Source organism: Amblyomma americanum, chromosome 11 (genome assembly GCF_052857255.1).
Source record: "Amblyomma americanum isolate KBUSLIRL-KWMA chromosome 11, ASM5285725v1, whole genome shotgun sequence".
NCBI classification, from domain to species: Eukaryota; Metazoa; Arthropoda; class Arachnida; order Ixodida; family Ixodidae; genus Amblyomma; species Amblyomma americanum.
The window spans coordinates 798,119-811,383 of NC_135507.1; the positions used below are offsets into that span (position 1 = coordinate 798,119).

Sequence of the window (13,265 nt, forward strand, 5' to 3'; positions counted from 1 at the left end):
AGAGGTTCGTTACATAGAGGTTCAACTGTACAGACTATTGATGGGTGACGTCCTGTATGCACCAGTGGAAAGACGCAAGCCTAAATTATGTACTGGGTCCAGTCGTTTATACGATGGTCAGGCTGATCCATTAACTATACAACCATAGTCTAAGGTAGAGCATACTAGAGAGTGATAAATTTGTAACAGACATGTCCTATCGGAGCCCCAGTGTTTTCGTGAGAGTATTTTAAGTATATTCAGAGATCTAGAAGCTTTCTTTTTGAGGGTGTTTATGTGCAGCAGGAATGAGAGTTCTTTATCAAAAGTTATCCCCAAGAATTTGTGCTCAGCTTTTACTGGTATTGTGACTTCATTCAGATAAAGGGCGAGATCAGTGTGCAGTCCTGTTTTTCAGCGAGAAAAGAACAGCTACCGATTTTTGCGTAGATAACTTGAAACCATTTTTATCTGCCCATTTCAGTTTTTTTTACTGTCAGATGTCTTTTGTCTCTCGCATGTTATGTTTGAGGATGTGCAAGCTATTTGAAGATCATCGACGTAGACTGAGTGCACGATCAGTTTTGGGATTATTTTAGCTATGGAATTCATCTTTATAAATAAAGAGGGTCGTGCTTAATATACATACCCCTGAGGTACTCCATTTTCCTGAATGAATTTTCTTGAGAGCGTTGAGCCTAGGCGTACGTGAATAGAACGGTTTGAAAGGAAGTCATTAAGGCAGTTTAACATCCTACCATGGATACCTAGATCGCCTAGGTCGCGGAGAATCCCAAACCTCCAAGTTGTATCATATGCTTTCTCCATATCGAAGAAGACGGCAAGACAGTCTTGTTTGTATATAAACGCTTCGCCTGTTGTGTTTTTGAGACGAACAAGGTGGTCTGTTGTTGAACATGCCCTTATAAAACCACATTGATGGATGTCGAGAAGTTCACGAGATTCAAGGACAAATGTTAGTCTTATATTTAGGACACTTTCGAAAGAATTTGCGACACAGCTTGCAAGTGCTATTGGTCTATAGCTTTCAGGGGAAGTTGTTGGTTTCCCATGTTTCAGGAATGGCACTAGGATGGCTCTTTTCCACTCCTCCTGAGGTATTTTTCCTTCTATAATTATTTTGTTAAAGAAAGTCAGGAGTGCCTCTACGGCAGGCTGGCAAAGATGGGCAAGCGTCTGATAGTGTATCTGGTCGGGTCCTGGAGCAGTTTTTTTGCCGGCAGACAGTACTCTATTGATTTCTTGGAGAGTAATTAAATTGTTGTACACTTGGTTTGCACCTCCACTTATTGGAAGTCTTTGTTTTTCGGCTATGTTTTTGTATTTCAGGAATGACTGCGTATAGTGAGATGAACTGGAAACTGCAGCGTAGTGTTCCCCCAAAATGTCTGCCTGTTCCCTTATGCCTGTTTGTGTGCCAGGTGTTGTCAAGAAAGGAATTATGAAAGGTGAAAAGGTGCCATTTAATTTTCAAACCTTCTCCCACATTTTTTTTAATGTCATTTGACTGTTTATATAAGAAACATAACTTTGCCATGAAGTTTTCTCTGCACTGCGACGGAAGCACCTAGCTTTGGTTCTTGCTTTTTTAAAACGTACGAGGTTCTCTTGTGTTGGGTACCTACGAAATTTACCCCAGGCTCTGTTTTGTAGTTTCTTGGCTTCATTGCAGTCTTTTGTCCACCGCACTTTGTGGTTTTGTCGCACCACTCCTGAAGACTGAGAAATAGCTAAATGTGTGGCAGTTATGATACAATTCACGAACTGCTTATTTATTTCATCAATGCTCAGATTTTCTAAAAATTTTTTCTAATGTAGCTTCTGCTCTAAAAAGTTGCCACTCTGAAGCTTCCAACGTTGCGGCTTTGCTGGATGATTTCTGGTGGGGATGTTAAATTGATTAATACTGGAAGGTGATCACTGCCATATGGGTTGTCAATGACATACAATTTAAAATCATTAAAAACACAAGGTGAACTAAAAGACAAATCTATACAGCTCATTTTCCCCCGAGGACAGGGAGCAGTTTGTGGCCTTCTCCGTATTTAAAAGGCATATAATATTTGTGAGGATAAAGTCTTCCGATTGTTTGGCCCCTAGAGTCGCAGCACTCGCTTCCCAAAAAACGTGAGTGAGCGTTAAAATCACCAACTACCAGATATGGCCCTGGAAGTTTATCAATCAGTTCTTCTAGATCCCGGACTGTTAATGTAAAATGTGGAAGAATGTATACAGAACAGATTGTTAGTATTTTGTACCCGACGATGATGACGGCAACCGCCTCAACTTTTGTTTTCAGTTTGATTTCTTGAGCAGGGACGCCGCTTTGGACAAGTGCGACACCTTCAGAGCCTATTTGCGTGCTCGCGATCGCATCGGAAAATTTTATAATGTTTCAGGATATTTACATGCTGTGAACCGAGATTGGTTTTCTGAAGACAAAGATATGGGCAACATTCACCCTAATATATGTGTTAGTCACTGTAATTCCGCAGCAATCCTCTACAGTTTCACCGAACTAAAAGAAGCCATGTTTATGTTTTTGGGAGGGAATGAAAGGGGATTTACTTATGTGGTGGGCACGTTATGAGGGCTCTGTCTTTTTTTTCACTCAACACAGCTGCTCCGCCGCTGCAAAGTAAGTCCTGCGGAAGTCGTGCTGGATGCCGACCCATGGATCTGCACTCCCTGCTTTGGCAATGGCAGGGCAGCTTTCGCTGATCCTGCCTGGGGCATAGACGGCCCTGCCATAGGCTTTGTGGAACTGGTCTCTGCAGGTGCTGGAGTGCTGTGTGGTGCTAAGCCCTTGTGCACCACATCAGCGAAGTTGGGTATCGCTGTGAAGGAGAATGTGTTTGGAAGTGCAAATTGCCTCCTCACTTCTTTAAATGAAATCTCTTTTTCTTTCTTCCAGGACGGACACGCCCTGGAGTATGCAACATGGTCTCCTTCACAGTTTGCGCAGCGCAGGGCTGCGTCACATTCATGAGAATGGTGATCCTTCGAAGCCCATTTTGAGCAAGTTTTGCAACTATGGCAGCTCTGTGAGCCATGGCCGAACCTTTGACAACTGAAACATCTGCGAGGGTTGGGTATGTATGGTCTTGCACTGACTTTCAGATATCCCACTTTGATTGTGTCGGGCAATGTGCTGGTTTTAAACGTGAGGATTAAGTGTTTAGCGCCTATTTCTTTGTTGTCCTTGCAGATCTTGATTCGGTGAACACCTACGACGTCTTGGTCGCCGAACCCTTCGAGCATTTTTGTTTCGGTGATGTGTACAAAATCACTTTCGGATATTACACCTCGGACAGTGTTCAGTGATCAATGGGAAGTCACAGACAGGGATTTCCCCTAGGACGCTAGGTTTGAGAGCTTAGAGTGTTGGACGTTGTTGCACAGTTAGAGCAAAAAATCGCTGCTGGCCATTTTTGATACCTTATAGCCAATGCCCAAGGTTTCTATCAAGCACTTTGATACAAGGAAAAGGGATAGTATTCTGCCTTGCTTATCTTCAAGTTCACTATGGATAACATGATATTTCGGGAAAGTTACTTTTCTTTTCTGAAAGAAAGTTTACTGCCTCGTTCCGCCCTTTTTTCAGAGAGCGATCAGGTTTGGAAAGTGGGGTAGCCATAAAAAATTATGTTTCTCGGTCATGGTGCCAGCCGCCCACCATGGAGCTCAACTAGAAGACGGGACAGGAACTTGCAAGCAAGTCCTGCCCACGCCAACTGTACTCTCCAACTATAACCAAATATGATGTAATTTAGGGTGGTCGGCCACAGAAGGCTAACCCTCGCCCCAGGAAACAAGGAAAAACAAAGAAGTGAGTAGGAAACCGAAGAGTTGCGAGAAAGGGGTAGGAAAGTGAAAAGAGAGGGGAGGATAGGAAAAGGTGACTGCCTATGTCCCCCGGTCAGGTCAGGCCGGAGGTGCCGTCTACAGGAAGCTGGGGCCAAAGTAGTGTGTAGCCTCCGCCGAGGGGCCTTAAAGGTCCGAACGCTCTGCATTGGCTCAACCATCAGCATTCCCTTTTCCCCAGACACGGTGATGCCACGCATGGCTAAGCGCGGGTGCTCGGGTCCGTGGTGACACACTGCTCACCATCATCCCCCTGCGGGGATGTCCCTGCGGATGCTCAGGAGCCCATGGTGTCGCCACTCACCAACGTCTGCATGCTGCAGACGGCCCCCTGCGGGGTACAGGTTGGATACTGTTATTCTGTCTCAACAAGTAGTATACATTTCTGTGCACGTTTTGTTTTTTTACATGGTGCTCAGTCAGTTTGGTTTTATTCATTTCAGTGAAAAACGAGTGCATTTGCCTGCATATCACTTTCTGATATCTTTATCGCAGTGAACAGATATTCAATATTCAATCTGATATTTGATGCCATTTTTTCTTCATATTCATATTCGATTTGTATTCAAAAATTTCAATACTCGCAAACCCCTAATAAACACCCGTCCGAAGCACAAAACCAGCCAAACCTTTCGTATTTTTTTAAAGATGTCTTCAAAGATTGTTAGCTGCCTATAGTTTTTTCTTAGCTTTTTGACGTTGGACGGCACTGCGATTAGAGGTTCTCAAAGGCCGTGCCTTTGGGCTCTAAACGTCTCAGATGGGCACCTTCGCCTCCAAGGACCTTGGCGACAAAGGCGCAACATTTGTGCCACGTAGCTGCACTCTTTACGCCTTTGTGGTGCCCGTGTGACAGGGTATGAGGCAGCGTGTTTAAGGAGCAAGCTTGAAGGAAGCGCATAGAGCAACTTACCCGGCCAGGACCTGAGGACCGAGGTCATGGCTATCCGACTGGACTGAAACCGGAGCACCTTGTCATAGCTGCAATGCAAAGAAGGAACCACGAATCAAATTGCATTACAATGAATTGCCATCACAGGCCCACTCACCCACAGCCATGGAATAGTTAAGCGCTGCAAGGAAGACGCAAGACGGTCATAGTAAATTGTGTGTTTTAACATCCTGAAGCGGTGCTGCAATGGAGGGTAGACACTTGGGCTTGTTGGTGCATCATGTGAAGAAACAAATAGCGGGACCAAGTGTGTGTCCTATCTTCTGTCCATATCTGCTCACTTCTTTGCGGTGGAGGGCTCTGGATTAATTTAAACCATCTCAGGTTGTTTAATGTGCACTGACATCGCACAGCACATGGATGCCTCATTTCACCTCCAATGAAATAGGGCTGCCATGGCCAGGATCAGCCTCGGGGACATCTACTCATCTTTTCCCATTTACGCACATGCACATCTGTGAGCATGATGAGTAAATGTGAGAGTTGAGTTTTCGTCCAAACGGTGTTGAAGGAAAGTAGACTGATGGTATGATGCGATGACACCTTGGAGTTTTGTTGTATCGAAATACAGTGGAACCCCTGTTATATGTCCCCCGGTTTTGCAACGACCCAGGTTTTACGACGGATTACCGCAGTCCCGGCGAAGTCCCCATAGAAGCAATGCATTAAAAACCCTGATTATCCGACGCAATTTTATGCCAGACCCGCGTTATACGACGACTCTCGCGAAACGCGAGACGGAATGGCGAACGAAAGAAAGGAGCCGCGGATCTCTTTCGTCACGCCGTCTCTCCGCATGCGGAGCGCTTGACCTCGCTCGACCGGTTTTCTCCGGTGGGCGCAGCTTTCTTTCCTGCCTTGTCTCATCGTTCATTTCTCTCTCCCCCACCAGCTGCCCTCCGCGATGCCCGCTGTGCTGAAATAGCACGTTTTCTTCTCCACAATGACTTTCTCCCTTTCGCTCCCTCTCTTCTCGGCGGCGTCGTCTCTCGTTGCGTTAAAGATGCGTTTCTTTCCAGTTTCCCAGCAGCAGATCGCTGACAAGGTAGCGTGGATAGGCCTAGGTTCATCGCACATGATCTTCACTGTAATCCTAGCGACCAGCGTTCAGCAAGGTTTTGAGTTGTGTGGAGCAACACGACGCACGATGGCCTGAAAGCGGACAGTTCTGTCTCTCGGTGATAAGCTCCATATTATCGAGGAAGCGGAAAAGCAGCATGAAGCCACGAAAGCCAGCATTGCCCGGGACCTTAATATACCTGAATCTTCGCTTAAGACGATCCTGGCAAACAAAGCAGTGATATTGCAAAATGCCAACAAGTTCGGGCTCAAGCGTAAAGTGGCAAAAGGAGGGCAGCATGAGAAGCTAGAAAAAGTTCTCATCAGGTGGCTGCATCAGGCACGGAGCTCTGCGATCAACGTGGACGGTGCCATTCTAAAAGAAAAGGCGGACCTTGTGGCACTGCAACTGGCCATCGACGACTTTCAGGCATCGAACGGGCGGCTGGATCGCTTTAAAAAACGAAACAGGATTGTGTACAGCCGCTCCTGCGGAGAAAGCACTTCCGTGGACGTTTCGACAGTGAACGAGTGGATGGAGTCGCTGCCGGAGATGATTGCTGCATAAAAACCCTGTGACGTTTTCAACGCCGATGAGAGCGGTATTTTTTACCATATGCAGCCTGAGCAAACCCTCGCGTTTAAAGGTGACAGTAGTCATGGTGGCAAGCGCAGTAGAGCGGGTGACAGCACTATTCTGTGGTAACAAGGACAATTCCGAGAGGCTGCCCGTGCTCGTTGTCGGAAAATTTGCAAAGCCACGGTGCTTTAAGAACTTGAAGACGCTACCGTGCAGCTACAACTTTAACAAAAAGGCGTGGATGACGTCTTCGCTCTTCAGCAATTTTTTGCAGCAGTTGGATTGCAAAATGGGTTCCAACGCAAGGAAAATATTGCTTGTCAAGGACAACGCACTGTGCCACCCACCCGATACGTCCAGCCTGAGGAACGTAAAGGTTGTTTTTTTTCCGCCCACCTGCACAAGCCGGCTGCAGCTGCTGGATGCCGGCATCAATAAGTGCGTGAAGCAAGGGTACCGAAAGCGGTTAGTGCAGCGTCAGCTGGCGGCTATGGAGCGCAGCGAGTCGGAAAGAAAGATCACTGTGCTCGACACCATGCATTTTATTGCCAGTTCATGGAACGCAGTGCCGCAAAGCACAATCGCCAACTCGTTCAAGCACTGTGGCTTTAAGCGAGAGACTGCCTCCTCTGCTGGGGACGCAACGACCTCGATGCCGCTTGAGGCCGATGCAGGCTTCGCCGACGACGATTTCGAGGGTTTAAACCTCGCCACGACCTTCACCGAGTACGTGGAGGCCGATGAAAACGTTGCGATCTGCAGCAAGGTGTCACTGGATGATGCAATCGCGGAGGCTTTGCCTAGTGCCGACACCACTGCGACATCGGACGAGGACAATGACAACGCCACAGATGCCGTGCTTGTGCCTACCACGTTCGCCGAGGTGCTGCGGCACATAGACGGCATCCGGAACTACAGCTGTTCACGCCACGCCGCAGAGGACCTCCTTTTGGATGTTGCCCAGTTGGAGTGAAAGCTTTTGCAAGTTCACGGATCAAATAAGGTCCAAAAGAAACTGGAAGTTCTTTATAGCGCTACAAAACACAAGGACACAGGAAGAAGTACACAGGACGGGCGCGGACTCCAACTAACATTAGGGAGGCTTCCACCCCCACCTTTATACACAACGAAGGACCAGAGCGCATGCGGGTGAAATATTTCTGGTAGATTAGGGAGTGCAGAGTGCATGCCAGAAGCTACCAGAAATATTTCACCCGCATGCGCTCTGGTCCTTCGTTGTGTATAAAGGCGGGGGTGGAAGCCTCACTAATGTTAGTCTTGTGTACTTCTTCCTGTGTCGTTGTGTTTTGTAGCGCTATAAAGAACTTCCAAAAAATATGCTTCACCAACTAGCCCCACAACGTGTTTTGTTAAAAGAAACTGACCAACTCTTTTAAAGTTCGCGCCGGCTGGCGGTATCGCGGCAGTGGGCAGTGGAGTGCCGGAAAGGCCCGTTTGAATAAAGGATGATTGGTACCTGTACTGCAGCATCAATTCTTATCGCATTTACTTTTTTGGCAATTTCGGTTTCCAAGCCCTGCAGAGTATGTTAGTAGTTTACACTGAAGTTTCCAGTAAATTCGTCGCGCGAAAAAAGTAGTATTTTTATAGGCATAATTTATGTTCGGATTTTACGACGACCACATTGTACGACGCTTTTTCGCAGTCCCGAGAAAGTTGTATAATCGGGGTTCCACTGTACCGTCATTCAAGGGCACTTTCATCAAAAGGTTATCAGTTTATTTACAACAACAAGCTAGGAGAAAACTACAGTAGACTCACAATAACCTTAACTTAGATAATCAGTTAATTTACACAAATTTAAATGTTTGGTTGGCTGGCTGTATTTTAAATGAATTTTAAAGCCACTAAATTCATACGGTGATTTCTCTTAAATTTGGCTAATTTAATTTTTTGTCTCATTCCAACGCTCCCGGCACGTGAAAGAGCAGCTATCGAGGTGAGAAACATGTTTGCAATGGCGCGCAAGCTGAAAATTCAGCCCTTCCAACAGATGAACTCAAAACGCGGTCAGAAAGGGGGTCCGTGACGATTGGAGTCACTCCATCACCGCATAATATACTTCCTCCCGTAGTGAACCCATTATTTTTTTTTTTTTCCAGAAAGGTTCACATCAATTCTGGGGAAAGGTTCATTACGTGGGAAAAAATGTTTCAACAGATTCTTTTTGCAAGAGTCGAAATTTCATACCATATGTTTGGCCGTCCGCCCGCTCATCGGCCTGCCTGTTTGTGCACCCATCCACCACCAACAAAAGCATGCGGCCAGTCAGATTTGTGTCACCGATGTTTTGCATTATTTGCTTCGATAGGTGTATGTTGTAGCATGGTGCGGCCCGGCAATTTTGGGATAGTCGACAGTGCAGGCTAATCGCGGCGACAAAGCGAACATGAAGAAGGGCATATTGTTACACAGGATGGTTGTAATGTGACACTAGCTGTGGTGTGAGCGGTGTTAGGCATTTTCGCTCCCAATCTCGAGCTTGTCAAGTCACTTGGGGGGGATCTGTTGTGCTGTGCTGGGTTGAGGGGCACACAAGCATCTAAGCTCAGAGCATAAAAAAAAACTGTTTCCTGCAGAATTACATAAAACTGTGAAAAACAACGGTAATGTAGAGGGCCTAAAAAGGTTGTTCATACTACCTAGTGATAAAAAAGGAAACATATTTTAAAATGGTAAGAAGGCTGGGTAACTGTCCTTGGCTGGGCAAGGATCTTGAGGTTCCCAACAAACCAAGTGAGGACCTCAGCCTTCTTCTCAGGCATGAGAAAGTGGCTGAGGCATACCATAAAATCAAGCGAAGCACTAGGTCAGAATTCACAGCTTTTTCAAAGAAACACCAGCGTCTCTTAAAAAGCTAAAAACATAAGGCATGTCAACAATTGCATTATCACCTAAGTGTAGCAATGGGTGGAAAGGGAGGCATTCATTGTAAAACTGAGTAAAGCAATTTTTTTTAGTCTTTCCAGTTTTACACATGAGAATAAAATGTGACATACTGTAAATTCATCTCAAAGAGGTTTGTCTTCTTTCGTCAGCAGGACGTTGTGTGTAAAGTGTGCGTGTCCAACGCGGAGAAGACATAAAACTTCTATAAAAGGTTCCCGATGACGGCCGGCCACTGCCCCTTCATGTGTGGTTTCTCTGCCCCAACTGGACGGCTGCCCTCGCCGCCACATCTTTCCCTGCCACTCCTCAGAAGCGGAAAGTATCGTTCCGGCTCCCACCTTCACCGGACTCCTTCACTAGTGGGGGGGGGGGCTAGGGTAGCAGCAGCAACAGCTGCCTTGCACAGCAGGAGCAGCACCAGCCGCCGAAGATGAGACGCCAAAGTGCAGCCAAATTAAGCTCCCTCCTCGTGCCGGCGTCATGCGCCGTTCGGCTGCACGCCATCATACGTTCTAGCACTTCAGCCAGTAAATCAATCGTTTCCTTCATCATGCTGGCATCATACCGATTGGTGCAACAATAGCACCGGGATGCTGAGCTCCTCTCCATCATAGATCGCCCAGCGGCTGCCCCAACCAACCCTTCACTGAGTCCCTTTAACACTCGCTGATAGCACTTTATATCGTAAGAACTTTCGCCATCTTGCTGGACCTGACCTCCGCCCTGTTGTCCCCCATGAAGTACATTATCAGCCTACTGCTGGTCATCTGGACGTTTCATGCACGTATGACCACGCCTGTCACCAGTAGTTCTGGCCTGGCTTCTTTGTCTGCTACTGCGTTGGTGCTTGCGATCTGTGCCAGCGTCGGAAGCAGCCTCCGGCTGGCCGCCTTTAGCCCCTTGACATCCCTCCAGAGCCATTCTACAGGGATGGATTAGACCTTCTCGGACCCTTCACCAAGCCCACTTCTGGAAATAGCTGGGTTGCGGTAGACACAGACTTTGCCATCCGATACGCTAAAATGTGCGTGCTCCCCACGAGTACTGCTGCTGATGTCGCCAACTCCCTTCTTCATGACCTCAATCTTCATCAATCATGGTGCTCCCCACCAACGGCTCACAGACCGACATTCTTCATGCGTGCTGAACTAAACACAGGTTAAGCATCGCTTACCATCCACAAACTAACGGCCTCCCTGAGCGTCTCAACCCCACCCTTACTGACATGCTCGCCATGTACATCTCACCTGACCACCACGACTGGGACATAGCCTTCCCATATGTTATATCTGCGTACAATTCTGCTCACCACAACACTGTCAGCAACTCACAGTTTTACCTCTTGCGCAGCCATAAGCCTCAATTGCCTTTTGACACAATGCTTTGTACATCTGGCGCTCCACCTCTTGAATACAACCCCGACTCGCATGCTCCTGCCTGCAAGCTTTTCAAGCCTCTCAAGACCGCAGGCAGGGGCACAGTGACGGAGGACAATGTTAAAGATGAAAAAGTTCGCAATTTCAGCAGCGGTTCCGCAGGGAAGGGCTTTCGTCTCCCAATACCGGGTGAGGTAGTCGGTGGCAACTATAATGTACCTGTTGCCAAATGATGATGTCGGAAATGGTCCCAGCAAGTCCGTGCCGACCTAGTGGAAAGGGATTCGAGGCAGATCAATGGGCTTCAATAGGCCGGCCGGCTTCACAGGTGGTGTGTGGTGTCTTCCGGCGTTGGCACTCGCGGCAAGACTTAACATAGTGCTGGACAACTGTAGCTAGCCGGGGCCAGTAATACTTCTGCCGTATACGCGCCAAAGTGCGAGAAAAGCCGAGGTGGCCAGAAGAAAGTTGTCGTGGCATGCGTGCAGAAGTTAGTCTCGAAGCACCGTTGGAACCGCGAGCAGGTACGGAGTGTCCGTGGGTCCATAGCTCCCCTTGTAGAGGATGCCACACCGCAAGCAGAACGACGATAGCCTGTGTGTGAAGCGGGGTGGCGACGAGGTGCGGCCTTCGAGGTACTCTATGAGGGGTCGTAGCTCGTCATCTCACTGTTGTTGAGCAAGGACGGACTTGGTTAAAGCGCCAAGAAAAGCGAGACCATCTTCTGTGTCAGCAATGGTGTACAGGAGAGGAGCACGGGACAGGCAGTCTGCGTCGCTGTGTTTGTTGCCAGACTTGTACACGATGGTAATATTGAATTTTTGCAACCGGAGGCTCCAATGCGCTAGTCTCCCCGATGGGTCTTTAAGGTTCACGAGCCATCAAAGCGAGTGGTGGTCACTCACGACTCAAAATGGGCGACCATACAAGTATGGGCAAAATTTCATTACCGCCCAAACGACAGCAAGGCACTCCTTTTCCGTGGTAGAATAATTCGCTTCAGATCACGACAGAGTGCGGCTTGCATAAGCAATTACGCACTCAACACCATCTTGCCACTGAACGAGGACGGCACCCAGACCAACCCTGCTGGCATCTGTGTGTAGTTCCGTGTCCGCCTCCTCGTCAAAGTGGCCAAGAATGGGCATAGTTTGAAGGCGGTTCCTGAGGTCATTGAAGGCCTTCTGCTGTTCTTATGCCCCGATGAAAGGTTGCTCGTCCTTTGTCAAGCGAGTTAGAGGCTCGGCTAGGCGGGAGAAGTCTCGCACAAAACGTCGGTAATAGGTGCAGAGACCCAAGAAACGGCGCACAGCACGCTTATCAGTCGGGGCCGGAAACGCAGCTACGGCAGCCTTCTTGACGGGGTCAGGGCTAACACCTTCAGCGCTCACAACAAGGCCCAGAAACTTCAGCCATTGGTACGCAAAGTTGCATTTTTCTGGAGAGGCCGGCCGATCGTATGGCCTCCGGTACTGCACTCAAGCGCTTGAGATGCTCATCGTAGGTGGCAGAAAAAATGACATCATCATCAAGGTAGACGAGGCAGGACTGCCATTTGAGGCCAACGAGGACAGCGTCCATCATTCTTTGAAAGGTGGCAGGAGCAGAACACAAACCTTGAGCTTGTACAAGCCGCTGGGAGTAATGAATGCTGTCTTCTCGCAGTCCCGTTCATCTACCTCAATCTGCCAGTAGCCACTGTGGAGGTCAAGAGAAGAAAAGTAGCGGGCATGACGCAGCCGGTCGAAAGAGTCATCGATTCGAGGTACGGGTAAATGTCCTTTTTCGTAATTTTGTTAAGTCTTCGATAGTCGACATAAAGTCTGAGCGTCCCGTCCTTCTTGGCAACCAGCACAATGGGTGAAGCCCATGGGCTTGTAGACGGTTGTATGACATCATCCCGGAGCATTTTGTCAACCTGCAGCCGTATTGCCTCACGTTCTTTCGCCGACACTCGATAGGGGTGTTGATGGATAGGCCGCTCACTGTCATCAACTATGATGCGATCTTTCGTTATGGACGTCTGCCTGACCTTAGAAGTGGTTGCAAAGCAGCCATGAAAAGAGCCAAGGATGGTCTGCAAGCGGCAATGCTGATCAGTGTTCAAAGCAGGGTTCACGTCAGCCTTGACTGTTCGACTGGTCCTCCTTGAGGGGTGTCCTGGGACATTGACAACGCGCAGTGGGTTGCGGGCTCACTAATTTCATCAAAACAGGCGATGGCTATATTTTTTGCCAAGTGGCAGTATTCGGCACTAAAGTTCGCAACTAGAAGCTGAGTTCGCTGGTTCTGCAGGCCAACAACGCCCCGTGCGATGCAAACTTGTTGGCTCAGCAGTAAAGACAGGTTTGCTTCTGCAGCGCCGTTGGACGCGCGGGGCTTGTCGCACTCCACCATAACAAACAAGCCGGCACGCGGTGGTAGAGTGATGTGGTCGTTGAACATGTGAAAAACAGGTCTGCCTGGCGCACTGTCGTCGGCTATGGTGCGTGGGGCGGAGAATGTCACCATGAGTTCGTAGAGG

At 48.2% G+C, this 13,265-nt stretch overlaps 1 protein-coding gene across 1 annotated transcript in view; it reads right to left on the reverse strand.

The window, feature by feature from the left end:
• The window catches only part of rictor (rapamycin-insensitive companion of Tor), a 148,148-nt gene that overhangs the window by 126,541 nt on the left and 8,342 nt on the right, over nt 1-13,265 (reverse strand). The window contains exon 7 of the mRNA XM_077643128.1: nt 4,778-4,845. Within this exon, the coding sequence (XP_077499254.1) occupies nt 4,778-4,845 (68 nt within the window). The remainder of the gene's footprint in view (nt 1-4,777; nt 4,846-13,265) is intronic.